Source organism: Vipera berus (genome assembly GCF_964194415.1).
Source record: "Vipera berus genome assembly, chromosome: 1".
NCBI lineage: Eukaryota > Metazoa > Chordata > Lepidosauria > Squamata > Viperidae > Vipera > Vipera berus.
Genome location: NC_138202.1, coordinates 117037135 through 117055403, shown reverse-complemented (window position 1 = coordinate 117055403; position 18269 = coordinate 117037135). Strand labels below are relative to the sequence as shown.

General features: G+C 38.2%; 1 protein-coding gene across 1 annotated transcript in view; it reads left to right on the top strand.

Annotated features, from left to right (window-relative positions):
* The first annotated feature begins 751 nt into the window (after nt 1–751).
* COL18A1 (collagen type XVIII alpha 1 chain) overlaps nt 752–18269 on the top strand; it is a 196168-nt gene continuing 178650 nt past the window's right edge. The window contains exons 1-2 of the mRNA XM_081328545.1: nt 752–959; nt 1434–1501. Coding sequence (XP_081184671.1) covers nt 949–959; nt 1434–1501 — 79 coding nt within the window. The 5' untranslated portion in view covers nt 752–948. The remainder of the gene's footprint in view (nt 960–1433; nt 1502–18269) is intronic.

Genomic DNA, 18269 nt, shown 5'->3' with positions numbered 1-18269 from the left:
GGCCTGGTTCTGAACAGGCTGCGGTCCAGCACTGGGCTGCAGACCAAGGGTCAGGGACCCCTGCTGTAGAGGGGTATATAGACATATACAAGGAGCTATGGATTCTTGTTGCAGGACACTTCCTTACCAATCAGGATATCCAGGTTCAAAAACATTTCGAGGTGGCATGTTAACCTCAAGCAAAGTACTGGACGTCTTTGAACTCTACATCTTATTGGTCTATTCCTAAAATAAGATCATATGATTGACTAAAGTTGGTCTATTCCTAAAATAAGATCATATGATTGGCTAAAGTTGCTACGATGTCATGGAAAGTTAATGGATGTTCAAATTCCAAAACGGGCTGGAAAACAGTACTGTACTATTTCAGTGCCAGCAGCAGTGACTCAATTAGGCTAAAAAAACTAGTATTTAGTAATCCTGGCATTATGAATTTGGCAAGAAAGAGGGAAACTGAAACAATGTTCTAAATTGATAGAAAGACTCAAGGAGGAAGGTTTTCAAGTAGGAAAAAAAGGGAAGGAGGGTCTGGTCAGAATTGTTTGAATAAAGGGGAAAAAATAGTGAATTGAAAAAGAAAGATTGGCAGGTTGGATAGGAGGAAAAAACACACACAAAGAAAGTGAAAATAAAAGTGAGAATATTGAATAGAGTGGGATGTTCCTACAGACTAATTTAGGATAAGTACAATTTCATTTGACTGGCGGCGGCGGCGGCGGGGGGGGGGATTTTTTAACTTTAACCAATCATGAACAGACTTATTTTAGGAGTAGACTAATACCGTAAGGGGCTCCGTGTTTACTTTGTCCTGGTAGCAGGTGGCGCTAGGACCTGGCGAGCATTCGACTGAGCGAGCGCGCTTCAGGAGGCGAGTCCTATTCCGAACTCGCTTCTGGCGGGCGAGGGACGGCAGCGGCTGCCTCTTTAGCTTCGGCGCAGCGCACCACCATGCGCGTCAGGTGAGCGGAGCCCAGCCGAGCACGGGGCACCGGGGCCAGCGCGGAATATCTCTAACCTTTCTTTCTTTCTTTCTTTCTTTCTTTCTTTCTTTCTTTCTTTCTTTCTTTCTTTCTTTCTTTCTTTCTTTCTTTCTTTCTTTCTTTCTTTCTTTCTTTCTTTCTTTCTTTCTTTCTTTCTTTCTTTCTTTCCTTCCTTCCTTCCTTCCTTCCTTCCTTCCTCCCTCCCTCCCTCCCTCCCCCCCCTCTCTCTCTCTCTCTCTCTCTCTCTCTCTCTCTCTCTCTCTCTCTCCCTCCCTCCCTCCCTCCCTCCCTCCCTCCCTCCCTCCCTCCCTCCCTCCTTCCTTCCTTCCTTCCTTCCTTCCTTCCTTCCTTCCTTCCTTCCTTCCTTCCTTCCTTCCTTCCTTCCTTCCTTCCTTCCTTCCTCCTCTTTTCTCCTTTCTTCTCTTCTCCTCTTCCCCCTACTTTCATTTGCAGGTGTCTCCCCCGGCGGCTACTGCTCGGCTTCTTTGTTTGGCTGGCTGCACCGGCGTCCCCACAGCGAGGTAAGGCGAGGCGAAAGGTGCAGAAAAGGCGGAGAGGTGGTGGTGGGGGCGGCGGGAATGCGCTCTACTCCCCATCAGCCGCCTGCAAGGAAACGTGAAGCGTGCAACTTCCCCACCAGCGTCTTGCAAGCTCCGCGCGGCTGAGTTGGAAGGGTTAGCCGGTTTCCAAGGGGCTGTCAGCCCACAAAGGGCGCCCTTACTTCGGTGAGATCCAGACCGAAGCCCGTGTCCGGGGAAACCTTGAACGTTTGCAGGTTCTCTTCTGAGGCTTCCTTTCTCCCTTTTCCGAAGTTGCATTGGAAGGTGCTCTTACGGCTAGACCCTACTCGGAGGGCAGCGACCCAAGTAGCCTTGCTCGAAACCAATTTCCCCGGAAATGAGCGTAACTACTTCTGAATAGGCTGCATGACCGTGTGGTTCTGCCACGCTCACCCGCCAGTAGCCTGGATGCAAAGTTTGGGGTGTTGAAGGGTTAAACCAAATCTTTCTACATATTCATGAGAATTTGCTAGCTTCGGTGAGTGAGCGACTTCACTGGCTGTGTGCTACAGTGACAAATTCATAGAAGAGACTTCAGGGGACTGGTTTATTTTCTTGATTTTGGAGAGGTTAAAAAAACCTTGCCCGTTGGGGTGATTTGATTCCTTTTATGAAGGTGTTTGCCACTGTACTGCCCCCAAATAAGATACTGTTTAGTGTTATGAGATACAGCATATTTTGGAGATTGTGGTGTTTGCTGCAAAAGAGCTCTCCCTCTCTTCCCCCTCCCTCCACCCACCAAGCTGTTGTTAAAATTAAATATTTGTCCAGAAGCTGCTTCCTAGCCAGTTTGAAAAAAAAAGCCATGGAATCACACAATTGGAAGAGACTATAGAAATAATTTAGTCCACCCCCTGTCCTCCCTCAGTGCAGACTTCTTTCTGGAAGAAGATCATCCAGCCTCTGTTTGAAGCCATCCATTGAAGGAGAACCAGCCACTTCAAGTGACAGCCTCTTCCACTAGCTGACAGTGCAGTCAGGAATCTAATTCTTAGTTTTAACCCATTAGTGTTGCTCTCTGGAGCAAGCGAGAGCAAGTCCATTCTTTTTCTAAGTAATAACAATTCAGATACTTGAAGACTTACCATGCTTCTCACTTCTTTCTGGAGACTGAAGATGCTCATGTTTTTTACATGAAAACCAGAAATTATGGATACAATTGCAAATACCTAGATTTTGTTTAAAAATAAGAAAAAGAAAAACACTTTTCTAACAGTAGGATCTATACACCAGTGTAACATTCAACCTGTGGAGATTATGGGTTTCCCATCTATGGAGGTTTTTAAGAGGAGAATTAAAGGTATCTCTTGAGGATAGTTTAATTGTTTTCCCTGCACTTTGCAGAAGATTGGACAGAGGAGATGATCTTTCTAGTTTTCTTCCAGCTTCACAGCTTTATTATGATTCTGTGAACTGTTTCTTATAGGGTTTGGTTTCTAGACCATCTGACCATTGTGGTAGCACTTTTCTTAAGTTGCTTCAAGTTGTCATTGTCACTTTTGAATTATAGTGCGCAAATTCCAGTATCCCAAGTGGAGTTCGGCCAGGGCAGAGTGGAGTGGAGCAGCTGCTTCTCATAATCTGGACTCTGTGGTCCTGCTCGTGCACCCAGCATTGCTTTATTAGATATCCTGGCTCATATTTAACTTGTGGTTGACAAGGATGTCCAGATCCTTTCCACAAGAACAAATGCCAAACCGGGTCTCTCTCATCCTATGTTTGTGGTTTTCAGACTTCCCATCCAGGAGGAGAATTTTACATTTCTCTTTGTTAAGTTCTACTCTCTTCATTTCAACCCACTGCTCAAACCTATCAAGCAACTTTAAATCTTTTGTCTCTCTTTCTCTCTCTTTAAATTAATAGCCAGCTCCCCCTCCCCCTAACCTTTTTGGACAATCTGCAGACTTTATCAGCATCCCTCAGAGGAGCCTTGAATTAATCAAAATGAGCATGCCTTCCTTCCTTCCTTCCTTTCTCCTGGTCTATGCTGAGCTACAGTGCCCTCATTTCCCCATTGGTATAACAGTGTCCAGCTAGGATTCCACTTGTCTTCTGGGAGAAGATAAATGCATGATAGGAAATAAGAAGTCCTGCTCTCTTTCCATCATCCATCATCTTTTCACCACTTTCTCCTTGCAATGGATTTATACGCAATTTGGCTTTCCTTTTGTTTTTAAGAAAAACCTGGGACTCAGAGCATATTCCTTACCATTTTCTTATAAAGTTTTAATTAAAACTGGAGCCAAGGGTTTCCTTCTAACTTCCTGAAAGTTTTCATCCTCTTGCACAAGTAGTTTCTTGCCTTTCTAGTTCGTTTTTAGAGTGCTTTAAAATTTCTTTACAATGGGTCTCACTTGATCTCCTCTGTGAATAAAGCATGGGAACCCTGGAAAACTATAGATCCTAGACAGAATATTGTAGACTGAAAGATAGAATATTCCCTCTGAAAACTGCCAGTGCAAATAGTGCTTTCAGTGAAATATTCTTCTTCAAAATAGTGTCCACTATTCAGTCAGAACTGAAGAAACCTCTTGGATGAGAAGCAAAACAACTTCAAGGAACAAAATACCATAGACAAGGCACTTTTGGTACATCTTCTTTGGAAGAAAACAATCTTGGTCAAATTCAATGAGAATTGTTGAAAAAAATGCATCTCACCCTTGTTATGCATTTTAAAATAAAGACATTCCCCATTTCTGTCAGTTGAAAACCTACAGTATTTTGATAAATACCTTTGTATTAAAATTGGTTCTCTTTTGCTTTTATTACCCAGTGTTTGCAATTTACACATTCCAGACTAAAAAGCTTCTTTTAGCTGAGTCTTAGGAAATGGCCCTGAGGCTATAAGTCAGAGGATCTTTTGCCTGTGTGTAACCCATTGAAATTCAGTTTAAGATTGACCTGGCAGAACAGTTTTTAGTACTACAATTGAGCAAGTAGAAAGAAATAACTATAGAATTTTGCTTCCCTAGAGTTTAACATGCTGAAGTGGCTTGCAGTGGCATTAGAGGTCTTATTTGTGATACAGCTTCTGGTAATCCTTACTGGCAGGGCTTTTTTTCTCATAAAATGCTCAGAACGGAGTTCCGGCACCTTTTTTGGATGGAACCTTGTAGAGTAGGCAAGGCAGGTTGTGTGACATGTGTGAGTTCTGGCACCTTTTTCTTTTACAAAAAAAGCACTGCTTAATGGACATAAGAATTGGCGTCTCTGTGTGGTACAGCTGCTCACTGTATATACTTCTCATTCTCTCCTCGAAAAAGGCCTTAAAAAGTTGGGATTTTATTGAACTAATAACAACTAAGCTGGAATTAAAAGGATAAAGTCAAGAGTGCTCCATAAGGGTTTAAAAATTAAACGTGTTTTGCAATGCACGCTGAGTGCAAATTTGCAAAATGATCATAGCTGATATACTGTAAGATTTTTTTCCCCTTTTCATTTCTAGCCTGGTCTTACACTTATGACTAGAAGTCTAGATTTAAAGTCTTTGACAGTCTATGCAAGAAGCACTGTGAAAAGATTAGTTTCCTGTGGCTGTTGGAAAACTCGGTTACTGTATTGGCTTTTAGGTGAAGGTTACTAGCTTTTCACACATATTTTGTGAAGGAGCCTTGACTTCTCCATGCATTTACCTACATAGGAACTAGTGTATAATATTCTTCAATAGAGGAGATCTCTTGAGCACAAGTATTTGCCTGGTTAGTGTTCTGGGGCACTTTAATATTTTAAATGCCTTTGGCTGTTCATGAATATAAGTTAATAAACATCTTAGGTATCTGTATTATTAACCTATTAAATGTAAGACACTGTCTGGCTTTGAAGCTTAAGTGTGATCGGCGTGTACTACCTTTGAGTGGAATCTTGAGCGACACATTCTGTCAACAAATCCACACATTCCATGAAGCTTGTATTGACTGGCAAAGTGGGAGAAAGGGAGGCCTTTTTAGTAAAGTTTTTACTGTGGCTCAATGGGAGCTTAGGACTGTTTCATTCTCTGACTTCTAAGGCTAACATCTATTTGATTACAGCACAGTCAACATGTCAGGGCAAGGAGAGGAAAGTTTGCAGAGGGCAGGTGCCATTTCCTTCTTCTGAACATAGTAACCCCAGGGAGAAAAAGTGTGGGATTTAATTAATTAATATGTTAATTTATTTATTCATTCAATTTTATATGACTGTCTCCTGCTACGCCATTTTAAAAAGATTTTTTTTTAAAATGCTGCTTTTATTATTTTTATGAATACTTTAAGGTGATGAACATACCTAAAAACTGCTCCCTCCTCCTATTTTCACCACCACAACAACCCTGTGAGGGCTGAGAGAGAGAGCGACTGGCCCACAGTGATCTATGTCATTGCAGGCTTTATTAATCTAGATCAGGGGTAGGCAACCTCGGCTCTTTTATGACTCATGGACTTCAACTCCCAGAATTCCTGAGTCTGGGAGTTGAAGTCCATGAGTCATAAAAGAGCCGAGGTTGCCTACCCCTGATCTAGATGATAAACTCCTCTTACTGACTGGCAGATTTTTTTTTTTGCTGTGCTGTGTCAGAGTGATCTCCCTCCTAGATTTGAGCTCTGATAAAGGGAATAAAAGAGACCCTAACTTTGAAGATCACAGTGCTTCATAGCTGAAATGTTTCTGGAGGAAAATACATTTCTGGGTTGCAAAAAAAAAAAAGCATTTCTCTTGATAAAGATCCACATGGGGACTCCTGACCTAAAATCAAGATTAATATACAGCCACACGCACTTATACTACTGTACACTATTCACATTTTTAGTTTTACACCATTCATAATCCCAGATTTATTTCATGGAATACTAGAAAATATATTATGATAGCAGTATGGATTTCGCATGTAGCCAAGGATAAATATATATATATATATATGATTCATATCTGCAATATATTCACATGAGAGGCTAGGCATGGCTTAATATTAACCCCATTTAAGAAATTCAGTACTGAATATGTGCAGGATATAATGACATATCTGTTGTTTCCTATCCTCTCTTCAGTTGCCTTTGTGGTGCCTTGCTGAGACTTTTTGATTGCTTTTAAGAAATCAGAGAAAAGCCACTGGGCCAGAAGGATTGTGTGCAAAAAGGTTGAATTCCCTTCCCTTCCCTCTGTGCTCCCAGTTCACACATAAACACAAACTTGCTCTGTGTGGGGTGAAAACAAAGTAGGAGTTGAGAAGACACTGTTGCAAGAGTAACCTCACTGTGTGACTGTATTTACTCTCTAAATCTTTTTTCTCTCAAAGTGCCTTTTAACACAAAGTAAGCATTTGTCCTGAACTGGGTAACTCAATAGTAAAGGGATAAAGTAAACTAACCAACATCAAGAAATGGTTGCAAATTGTGTTTATGCTGGTCTGCTTTAATTACAACTTGATCTGTGATCCAGATTCTGATGGCATGCAAATCAGCTGCATTATGGCTTAATCTTTTATATAGAATATCGAATAACAGAGCTGGAAGGGACCTACCATGTCAGTATGTGCAAAAGAAAGAAAAGTCATTAAGATGAAACCATCAGCTTCCTAATCAGTGCAATGTAGATATTTACCAAGTTTGCTCCTGGTGGTTCTTAAGTTTATGTGATCTTGCTTGTCACCTACCTTGCATTGTTTTTGTACTTATTTATTTTATTTTCCTTACCTTTTCTTGAACTGATATCTTGTGATAGTTCTAATTTACTTTCTGCCTCTTCCTGGTCAACCACTGATATTAATTTTCATTTTCAACCTAATGTTGAGATTGGATCTATTAGGAAAAAGAGCTTCATGCCTGGATTTTCCAGATTGGCCTTGATAGTCGTTGATCTGCAGCTGTTAAAAAAAAGTGACTTTTATGTATATTTTAAAACACAGTATATCAAGACTCAAGAATTTAGAAGTAGGTCTTGTTGTTTTTCATTGCTGCTTTTCTATGGCTGCTTAATATCTCTAGTTGGTATTAGGCTCATGGCAGATGATAGCAGCAGGCTGATCTTGACTGATTTTTCCATGAGGAAGATTGGATCTGGTTGTTAGCTGGGTGGGTGTCCACTGGAATTCTGTTAGTGGGATATAAACTGGGAAGGCAAAATCTTATTCCTGAAGAAGATAGTACAGTATTGCTGCCAAAAAAACAAACAAACAAAAACATGACTGTATTTGCATGTTCTTCAAGAGTTAAACTTGATTCCAGGGAGGTTTTATAATTTTAATTGTGTCACGAGGTAAAAGCCAAGAGTTAGCTTCTTGATATTGTAGCATGGGTGTTGGTGCTTGACTTTTAATCTTTCAAATCCTGTTGCTTCTAAATGTATAAATGGACAGTAGGCCTATACTTTTTAAGCTGACATTTCACTTTTTAAAAAGACAGAATAAACATATACTAATATATAATGTTACTCCCCCCCCTTTGGGCTATATGAATCTATGTAAACTATTATTTATGGCCAAGTGTGATACAGGAACGAGGCTACTAGACTGGAGCTGCAAAAATCCATATGACAAATAGAATTGTTGCTGCCATCTGATGTTTATATGCATTTTTGCAGTGTAAAGCTGGTAGCCTAGTTATGAATGTTCCACAGTGTGCCCTGTTGTCCTCTGGTTTGGTGTTGACAGCTACACCTTATAGGCATATTCTGTGGGAGGAAAGAATGGTAGTATGAGAATCTGTGTGAACTGGGGTATATTATAGTTTATTTCCCAAATTTATTCAATAAGAAATTTCATCCTGACTAGTGACTCCAAATATAAGTTTGGAATATTAATGTTTTTTTGTTGGCTTGCAAAGTTTAACTATGAATGCCTATTTAGGATAGCAATAATTGCTCATTAAACACATATTTCCTGTGATATTACGGTCTTGAATAGAGCAGTTGATACGTTTCCTATTTCAGTTTGGTAAGTGGAAAACTATGGTCGAAGTCACCTTAATCTAGATGTAGCAATTATTAGGGGTTAAAAACAGTGTGGTTTTGAGCGTATACAGAATTTTGCATTATTTTGACTGGAACCATTTGTGCCTAGCTTTCTCAGTAATGATTTATGTAATCACTCAAATCATAATCGATAGGACAGGAGCTTAATGCCTATCATGGTCATGTCTTCAGCAGGTGGCAGCAGCTAGCCAAACCTAGCAAGATATGAAAAGCTGAGCCATTTAATAGTTGAGTGGGAGACCATAAGGAAATCTAGGCTAAGTGGAGAGTAAAAAAATCTTCATAAGGTGACAGACTCAACTTCTTCTACATTGTTGCTAAGAAAATTATGTGGTATAACCCTGGGAGTCAGCAGGAAGGGAACTCAACCTGAGGAAGATTTATTGTATGGAGTGCTGAATATTTAATAGCAGCGAAATATATATCTGAACACTAATGGATATATAACTTAATATATCCAACTTGCCTCCAGAAGATTTTAGGACTACATTAAAATCTGGGCTTAGCATATATGTGGCTAATATCCAAAAAGCAAAAATTCCTTCTAGGTTTTTTTTTAGTATAGAGGTTGTGTCATTTTTGAATGTGTAGATGATTTGGAAAGGGGCATAAAATCATAAAGTGGAATAAGATGTTGATACATAGAAAAAAATGTTTCCACTTTATCCAAGAAATAGATAAGCAGGTTGAAATACTGCTCTTGTGTAATAATGATTTCTGGTTCCTGACCCTCCATATCCCCAAAATGTGGCAAGCATTGCACTATTCTAATTATAGTTGCCTATATATAGTGTTAGGAGCAATCCAAAATATCTTCTTTGGTCTATTTTTAAAGTTATAGTTGAATTAGTGCCCAAGTCTATTTCTTTGTACATATTTATAAATTGGCGGGGGCACAGTTAAATACAAATGAACATTTTCCTGTAGCACAGATAAATAAATAAATAAATACTGGCTGTCTTATGAGAAGGAAAGAATAGAATAAGAATAGAGAAGACACATTTAGTTGCCAATATTTTTTTAAAAAGTGTTACTGGTTATGAACTGATTTGTATCTAACTAGGATTTTTAAAATAGCCAACAAAATAAAAATACAGAAATAAATTGGAAACAGACTGATTAAAATATTATGTGTACAGAAAGAAGGCCAGACAGACAGATACATACACTTATAAAATCATCTAAACTTGAGAAATCCATGTGGATTGGTTTATCCACTTAAATTATGACTGGCTCCATGGAAAGCAAATATCAGCGTTATCTTCTCTTTTCACATTTTCACCCCTTTTTATATTTTGTTCCTTATCTACAGGTGCTTCCTCCATCAAATATCCCATTTTTAGAAGATACAATATGTTCCTTTTCTTTGGATTTCACACAGGAGGGAAGAGCTAGATGGGGGTGCACTTTGTTCTTTCCTTTGACACTTTTTAAAGGAAACATTTGCATGAAATATGTTGGCGGCATGCATTCGAAAGATGCAAGGAAACCATGCTTAGATTGCTTTTGGCAGAAAATACAAGTTTATTCTTGTGCTGGCCAAGGAAAAAAACAGCTTGCTGTTTGATGTGGATGTCATATAAAAGTAACTTGCAATAGATATGTATTGTAGTTTTGAAGTGGACATTTGTTTATGTGTATTGGCATAGATAACTGCATAGACTCCACATCATACAGTAGCTTCTTTTTATGAGTAATACATTTAATGGAAATTCAGGTTGTGCTGATAGTTCATCCTCTATTTTCCCAGCCTGAACTTGTCATATAATAGCCTAATTATTCTGTATACCAATAAAGAACGTTAGATAATTATCTGACATATCCACTGGATAATCACATTCGTATTTCCATAACCCAAAGCATATGTTGTGTAACAATTGGGAGAAAGCTGGAAGTTAATGCAGGAGAGTGTTTTTTAAGGAAATAAGTCTGCTATGAAAGCATCAGGAATTAGAAAGGCAAGTGAAGATGTTTGTGTATCTTGACTTTGTATTAATCACTTCAGCTTCAACTTGCAAACATGATGATATAGCAGTGGAATTAAGAATGATTCAAGATGTATTTGTAAAACCCAGGTGAATAAGAAAGGTTTCCACCAGTTATAAAAAATCATGAAGATGCTAGACAAGATGCTCTCAGGAGAATCCTGTAGGGCAGAGGTCCCCAACCTTTTGGGCACTAGGGACCGGTTACGTGGAGAGAGGTTTTTCCGTGGACTGGAGGGGGCATGGTTTTGTGTGCTGCCTGAATCCTGTGGATGGGGCTTTCCTTGTTTGTAAGGACCGGTTGATGGCATGCCGCGGCCCGGTACTGGTCCACGGACCAGGGGTTGGGGACCTCTGCTGTAGGGATCAGGAAGTTATCTCAATATGTGGACAGACACCAGTGAGGCTGTTTGGTTTTTGGAAGACCAGAACCCTGAGACATAGAGGGCTTTAAAGATTTACGGTAACATTTTATTATAATTGTACTTTGGAAACAGACAACTGATGAAGTTGACAATATTGTTTTCTGTTCAGCTAGTTCCATTCAACAATCTAACAAGAGCATTTGAGACTGTAAAGGTTTCAAGAGATCTTCAAAGGCCAGCCTATATTAAAAGTTTGTTTTGGTGTTCTTTTAACAGCTGGATTATGGATACACTTTGTGATGATTTTATAACAATATATTGCAACTTAGTTTTTTTAATCAAATCAAGAGAAACTTCCATTACAATGCTAATAGTAATTTATCTTAATTTTATCCAGAGAAGTATGTCTATTGAGTATTTGCGAATCCACCAGAGAACTCAGACTTTATTTGCTTGATGGTCTGGGCACTGAAATTAAATTAAAACTTTATGAACAATTATTGCTTATTGTACAAACAGGTGTAAATACTGTGGAGGAAACACTTTGCTGTCATGCTGTTGCTTTCTTTCTTCTGATCCTTTTCAGTTGCTATGACTGGAGGAAATAATCCAAACGCTGAAAAGGATGGGTGAAGGGAAAACAGACAAGATAACGGAAAGTAGTAGCATTACACTCATCCTCTTGAAACGCTTGAAGATGGACCATATTGAAGTGAGCAGAGCATCAGAAACATTTGCAGCTTTTTAAAAAAACATTTCCAGTAGGATGCACATTCCTACTGAAAGACAATAAATTAAATTGCCATTATTTTCATCGACCTTAAACACCATTTACCTTTTCTTTTACATACTTGTTCTGGACACCGTAGCTGGACAGACACAGCCTCCTTGCTTAGTTCATATATGCAAGGGATAAAAAAATCTGCTCTCCTCATGGAAAGAATTGGATTGCATTTAATTTATTGAGGCAAGCAGCTCCTGAGGACCCATATGGACTCATCTATTAAGCTTTCTTGGCATGATGTCAAAGTTTTTCTATTGCTTTCGTCTGCTTTTTTTTTTTTAATACTTTCCAATCTAGCCAACTGTCTTGATTTTATGTGATGGTTTTCCATCCAGGAACTAACCAGAACTGATTGGCTTTCTGGATCAGCTGCATTACCACTCAGGTGAAATATGATATTTGTAACGTGAGGGCTTTCAATCTCTCTGCATTCCTGTAAGTACTTCAGGAGCAGGAGAAATGTGAAGCCAAGCAAACCTAGGTGCTTTTAAAGTGATGACTAACTAGCCCAAAGGTTTGTTGATTTTAAGAGCTCAATAAAAGCTGACAAGCTCATTTCCCTTGTTTGCCAAACATGGCAAAACATTTAGTTTTATTGAGGTCATTTTTCTCAAATAGCAAGAACAAAACAGGGGAAAAGACAATTTAGCTACTTATTTGGGGACAATATTGCACTAATATAGTGGATAGACTCTAGATTTGGGATCTTGGAAAGTGTGTGTATTTCCCAACAATAGACTCTTTTCTTTTATATATACATACATATACATGTATCATTCCTTCTTTTCTTCCTAGGAAATATATGTCCACCCAACTCGTAAAATGTGACTCTGGACAGTGTGCAACTTTACATTGGTATACTCATGTCTTATTTTTAATAAAATCAGGTAGTATGCAGGAAGAGCTTAGATTGAGAGCCATAGCATTTAATTTTGTTTTCATTTAAGTTGAAATGTATCAGCTTGGTTTTTGACATATAAAGCTATTTCAATCATTTTAGGATAGTACACTATGTATTTAGGCTCACTTATTTGCAATTTGCAAATAAATCAGGAAGTTTGTTTTATGGAGAGACAGAAATTTGAGCAGGAAACAGCTCATATTATAGAATTAAGGTTATAATAAAGCTGATTATAAAGTAGATAGATATTTCTCATTAAGTAAGTGGTTCTATGTCATTACTGAATGCTAGATGAAATTATTTATTTTACAGGTAGTCCTCAACTTACAACTACAATTGAGCCCAAAACGTCTGTTGTTAAGTGAGACAGTTAAGAGTGAGTTTTATGACCTTACTCACCACAGTTGTCAAATGAATCACTGCAATTGTTAAATTAGTACTAGTGAATCTGGCTTCTCTGTTGACTTTGCATGTCAGAAGGTTGCAAAAGGTGATCACATGATCTGAATTTTGATCACGTGACTGTCGGGAATGTGAAAAACATCAAAGAGTCACTTTTTTCCAGTGCTGTTTTAAGTTTGAAAGGGTAAATAAAGAAATGGTTGCAAGGCAAGGAGTTACCCGTATTATGCGCCTCCTGTTAACGAAGTCTCCGAATGAATTACATCCCCATCATCTGCAAAAAAGATTAAAAGGGTATAAATATTCTACATTTACAATAATAGTGCCATAATGGGAACATCCTTTTCATGCACCAGCTAGTAGCACGACTGAGTTGAACATTTCCGTGGCCTATTTCTTGCTTTATAAAAGGTATTTAGAAATGTGAATAACCAATTGAAGTGCAACATAATCCTTATGTGCACTTGTCTGTAGAGAACATTATGGGACTGGTTATGTCACAGGGTGAAATTGTGTCAGGTAAGGAAGGACATGCTCTTGGGTGCCATTTACTAGTGATGGCCTAAGCCAGGGGTCTTCAAAACTGGCCCTTTTATGACTTGTGGACTTCAACTCCCAGAATTCCTCAGCCAGCGTGCCTGGCTCAGGAATTCTAGGAGTTGAAGTCCACGAGTCATAAAAGAGCTAAGGTTGCCTACCCCTGGCCTAAGCCATCTCTCAGCGATGCAGACTAGCAGCCAGATTTTCATGCAAGGAACCTCACCTTTTTTGAGATACTTATTAAAGAAGCTTTCTTGATCTAGTTTACTTATGGAGATGTCCAACCCAACCATTCTCAGATAATAAAGGGGATCGGTATTATTTGCTAGCTTCAGAATTCGTAGTTCATTGTAGTGCTTTGCATTGTGTCTACTGATGCATTTAATGTTTGTAAAGTGCTGCAGTTGGCAAATTGTTGCCTTTGATAACTGTTTAGCAGCATAACAGTTGGTTATCAGCCTAAGAGTAGAAGGCAATCAAATAAAAGCTGTTTTGAATGGCCATAATAATGGGAGGGCAGTCTTTTTCAAAATCTTTTAAATGTAAGAGCAGGTTTTGAGGAAGAATATATTGAAGAGACATCCCACCTTCTAGGTTGTGCAAAACATTTTGATTTAAACATGTTCTGTGCTCAAAATGCTCATCAGAGGTTGTCAGAAATGTATTGATATACTTCCTGGTAAATAAGAACAAACCATTTTAAATGTAAAACATTTTGCACCTAAGCAATTGTTCATAAGTTTGCAGGTTTAGAGGCAGCTGACCCCTGAGCATTAGTTATGAAAAAATAATACTAGGACAAGGGACTGTTGCCTTTATATTTTTTGTTATGGCTTTTGTTTCTCAGAGGCATCGTTTTGGCCAGATCCTATAGCTTCTTGGGTGTGGAATTAAAAATAAGGTGCACAGATGTTTTCTTGAAATCCTGCTGTGCTGCCTTATTATAGCAAGGGGCTCTTCCAGACAAGGATGAGTGAAGGAAGTTGGGAGTGTGTGCCAGGGGTACGTACTCCCTAGAGGATTGCCCAAGGCATGAAAGTAATTCTTGTCTGCCCAGCTGTAGGAAACAGACACCTGTGTTGAGCAGCAGTGATACAGGACAATGCTGGAGATGGATGATAACAGCAAAGGCATTGTTTCACATGACATGGAAGAAAACAAGGTAAACCACTCCTATATTTTACCAAAAAACCCCTCATGGATAGATAAGGTAAAGTGATGGATGATAGATAGATAGATAGATAGATAGATAGATAGATAGATAGATTTATAGATAGATAGATAACCTTAATTGACATTTTTTACTGTTGGCACAATGACACACATTAAAAATGAAATTTAGTTGCTTCCTCTCAAAGTGTACGAATACATATCACACATTTAAAATATATTATATATAACATTTGTATAGACCTACACCCTTACATATAACTAACATATAAATATTAATCACTGTCCATCTTGAGTACATAATGGAAGGAGGAAGCTTTAGAGTTCACAAGTTTAATGCTCTATGGAATGAAACTATGGCTGAATCTGGATGTTCTGCTTCGGATACCACAAAGCCTCCTCCCAGAAGGTAACAAGGAAAACAGGTTGTGAAGAGGATGTGTAGTGTCCCAGACCATCTTGTGGACCCTGCTCAAGCAACACTTATATACTATGTCCTGGATGGAAGGGAGGAAACTGCCAATAATCTTTTCAGCCATCCTCACCACTCTCTGCACTTCCTTCATATCTGAAGCAGTGATGCTTCCAAACCAGACTGTGATGCTATATAACAGGATGCTCTTGATCGTCCCTCTGTAGAAAGTGGTAAGGATAGGGGAAGGAAGATGTGCTTTTCTCATGCGATGATGATCTTGCTGGATAATGGCCTCTCAAGTTGGATGATGCTAGACATGCCACTGAGGAAGAGCTTAGGATCTTTCAGAGAACTGTTTGCATTTCTGGTGTGGTTTCTTGCTATCTAGTTGCTGATGTTAAGGAAGAAAAGCCTGAGGCCCCTAAGATAGAAATACAGTGGGACCATGGAACATACGAAGCGTGAACATGGGGAAGCACGATACAGTGAAAGATGAAATGAATCAACTATATTTTAACTTCTTAGATATCAGCAAACTGAAATAGCTTGGAATTGGACCCTTTCAGAACTTCTCAAGGTCACAAAAGCATGAGGAGGAACAGCACAGATTTCACAGTCAGGGAGAACATAGGAAAGATAATACTTGAGTACAATACAACTAATGAGCAAAACAATATCAATCAGACTTTGTGCACAACCCTTTAATATGATATCCAAGTTCATATTCCAACCACTGATGCAGAAAAAGAGGAGGCTGATGAGTTTTATGGTTAGGTTCAATTTGAAATTGAGAAAACATGAAAGCAAGATGTGCTGCTTGTGGTTGGAGGCTGGGTTGCCAAAGTTGAAAAATATTAAAGAAGAAAATATAAAGTAATTGGACTGTATGACTTAGGAAATCGAAATGAAGCAGAAAAAGGATTCTCAGTTTCTGCAAATCCAATGATTTCTTTGTGGCTAACAAAGTATTCAGACAACACAACAACGTATAAATGTCTATATAAATAGACATCACCAGACGGAATACACAGGAAAACCATTTGACTGTATGATTGGTACAAGGAAGTGGAAGAGCTCAGTTATAATAGAAAAGACATTGCCAGAGGCTGACTGGGGAACAGATCATCAACTGTTCCTGTGCAAGTTCCAAGTCAGGCTAAAGCAGGAGAAGAGAGCTAGCCAGTTTCCATGGTATAATTTTGAGCACATGCCCACCAGTTTCAAGGAGTGCACCAGGAATCATTTTCAAATCTTGACCCTTATTGATAAGGAACTAGAGGAACTATGGGATGAAACCAAAGACTTTGTTGATAATGAGAAAGAAAAATGAATTACAAAAGGACCAAGAAACAAAAGAAAGCAATCTGGATGTCAAATCAAACTGTGGAAAAATTGCCAGGGATAGCACAAATCCAATAATTGAGGTTGCTCTACAACACAGTTCCATTGTTGTGGTTTCTGCTGTTGGGTTAGGCAGGACAGGATAATCCTTAATCTAAATGTAATGTTTAGGCATTAAAGTGTGTGCATAGCATGTGTATGCAAGAGGGGAAAAAAGATCTAACTGCTCTTTTAAGCCTTGTTTTCATTCAAAATATTTGGGAAAACTATACATATAGTGCAATATATATATATATATATATATATATATATATATATATATATATATATATATATATATATATATATATATATATATCTGTATATATATATATATATATATATATATATATATATATATATATATATATATATATATATATATATATATATATATATTGAGAAGGTAAAAATGAACTCGCACAACCCAAAGGAATGTAAATTTGTAAAATATTCACTATGATGGGAGAGGAATGGCTTCCGATCCTACTATGAAGCACTGTGGTAGGTCCTAATTATAGTGTTAATGACCCATAGTCTTCATTTTTCGAATGGCCAAACTGTAAAACAATGGCTGTGGAACTGTTTCCTAAGAAACAGTTCATAACATAAATCATAACATAAATCCCAAAGCACAGGATTTCCCTTTGGGTGGGAATGTGCAGAAATTATGTGGTTAGAGAAGCATTCTTTTTTAATTCTTCTAAATAAATCAAATGGGCTCTGGAATCTCTGAAATGTATCCATGTCCCGGAGCATAAATGTTCCATCTTGAGAGAATTTTCAGATATGTCATTTTGTCATTATATATATATATATATATATATATATATATATATATATATATATATATATATATATATATATGAAGCATGAAATGATAATTTATATTGCCTGTACTTCCCAAATATCAGTCAGCATATTTTACATCTAATCTTTTTTTGTTCAAAATTGCTAATATAAAGACTGGCCTAAGTTGTTTTCTCTTGTTTTCTACTGGGAAACTGAGTAATTCTCACAGAATAAAACATTTATTTTTATTTTAACAGCTGAATTTATATTTCTAAAAATGGTGGTCTTGACATTTTTCTTCTTTCTAGTTGGTTCTGGGAGGCCCCCCCCAGTGCAATCTAATAATACTTTGAGCATGAAAAGGGCCAGGTTGCATATCTGAAGGCTTGCTGTCACTTCAACTAAGAAATGAAACAGGTATAGGTAATGCTTTGAAGATTAATCATGTTATTACTCCTTCCCTTTCTTCCTGACTTCTAATTTCCTGATGAAGTTTCTTAGAAATGTGAAAACCTGAAACTTAAGCTTCAATTGGCTTAGTAAAAGGCAAATATAGAATTTTGAATTTTTCCCCCCTAATGGCCAACATGGTTACTGTTGCTTTTTTGTATTCACAGACACAGATGTAAGGATTTGAATCTGGACATTTCTTCTTTTTTTCCCCAAATTTCAGAATTTTCATTGGAGCTCTAAAGCAGCTGTTCCTTCCATTGTGGTTTAGCTCAGATTCAAGTGTTATATGGCAGCTGAAGGCACCACCTCTTCCAACGTCTGGCCAGATCTTCTTATGAAGGTGTTAGTTGGATATTTTGTAGATAGCTTGGAAAGTTCTTTCTTATTCATAATCTTCTGCTTCTGTGGGCCTGGGGTGATAAAAGAAAGCAGAAAAGGATCCAAGAATTAGTTCAAAGCCCAGCCGGTTGATATGGAGAACTTCTATTCGGAAGTGTATACGGTAGCTAAGTAGGGTTGTTGGTGATAGATATGGTGTTCTGCTGGATGAGATTGCTTTCCCTTCTGTTGTCTGCAAGTTGATCCTAGCAACTGGGCTTC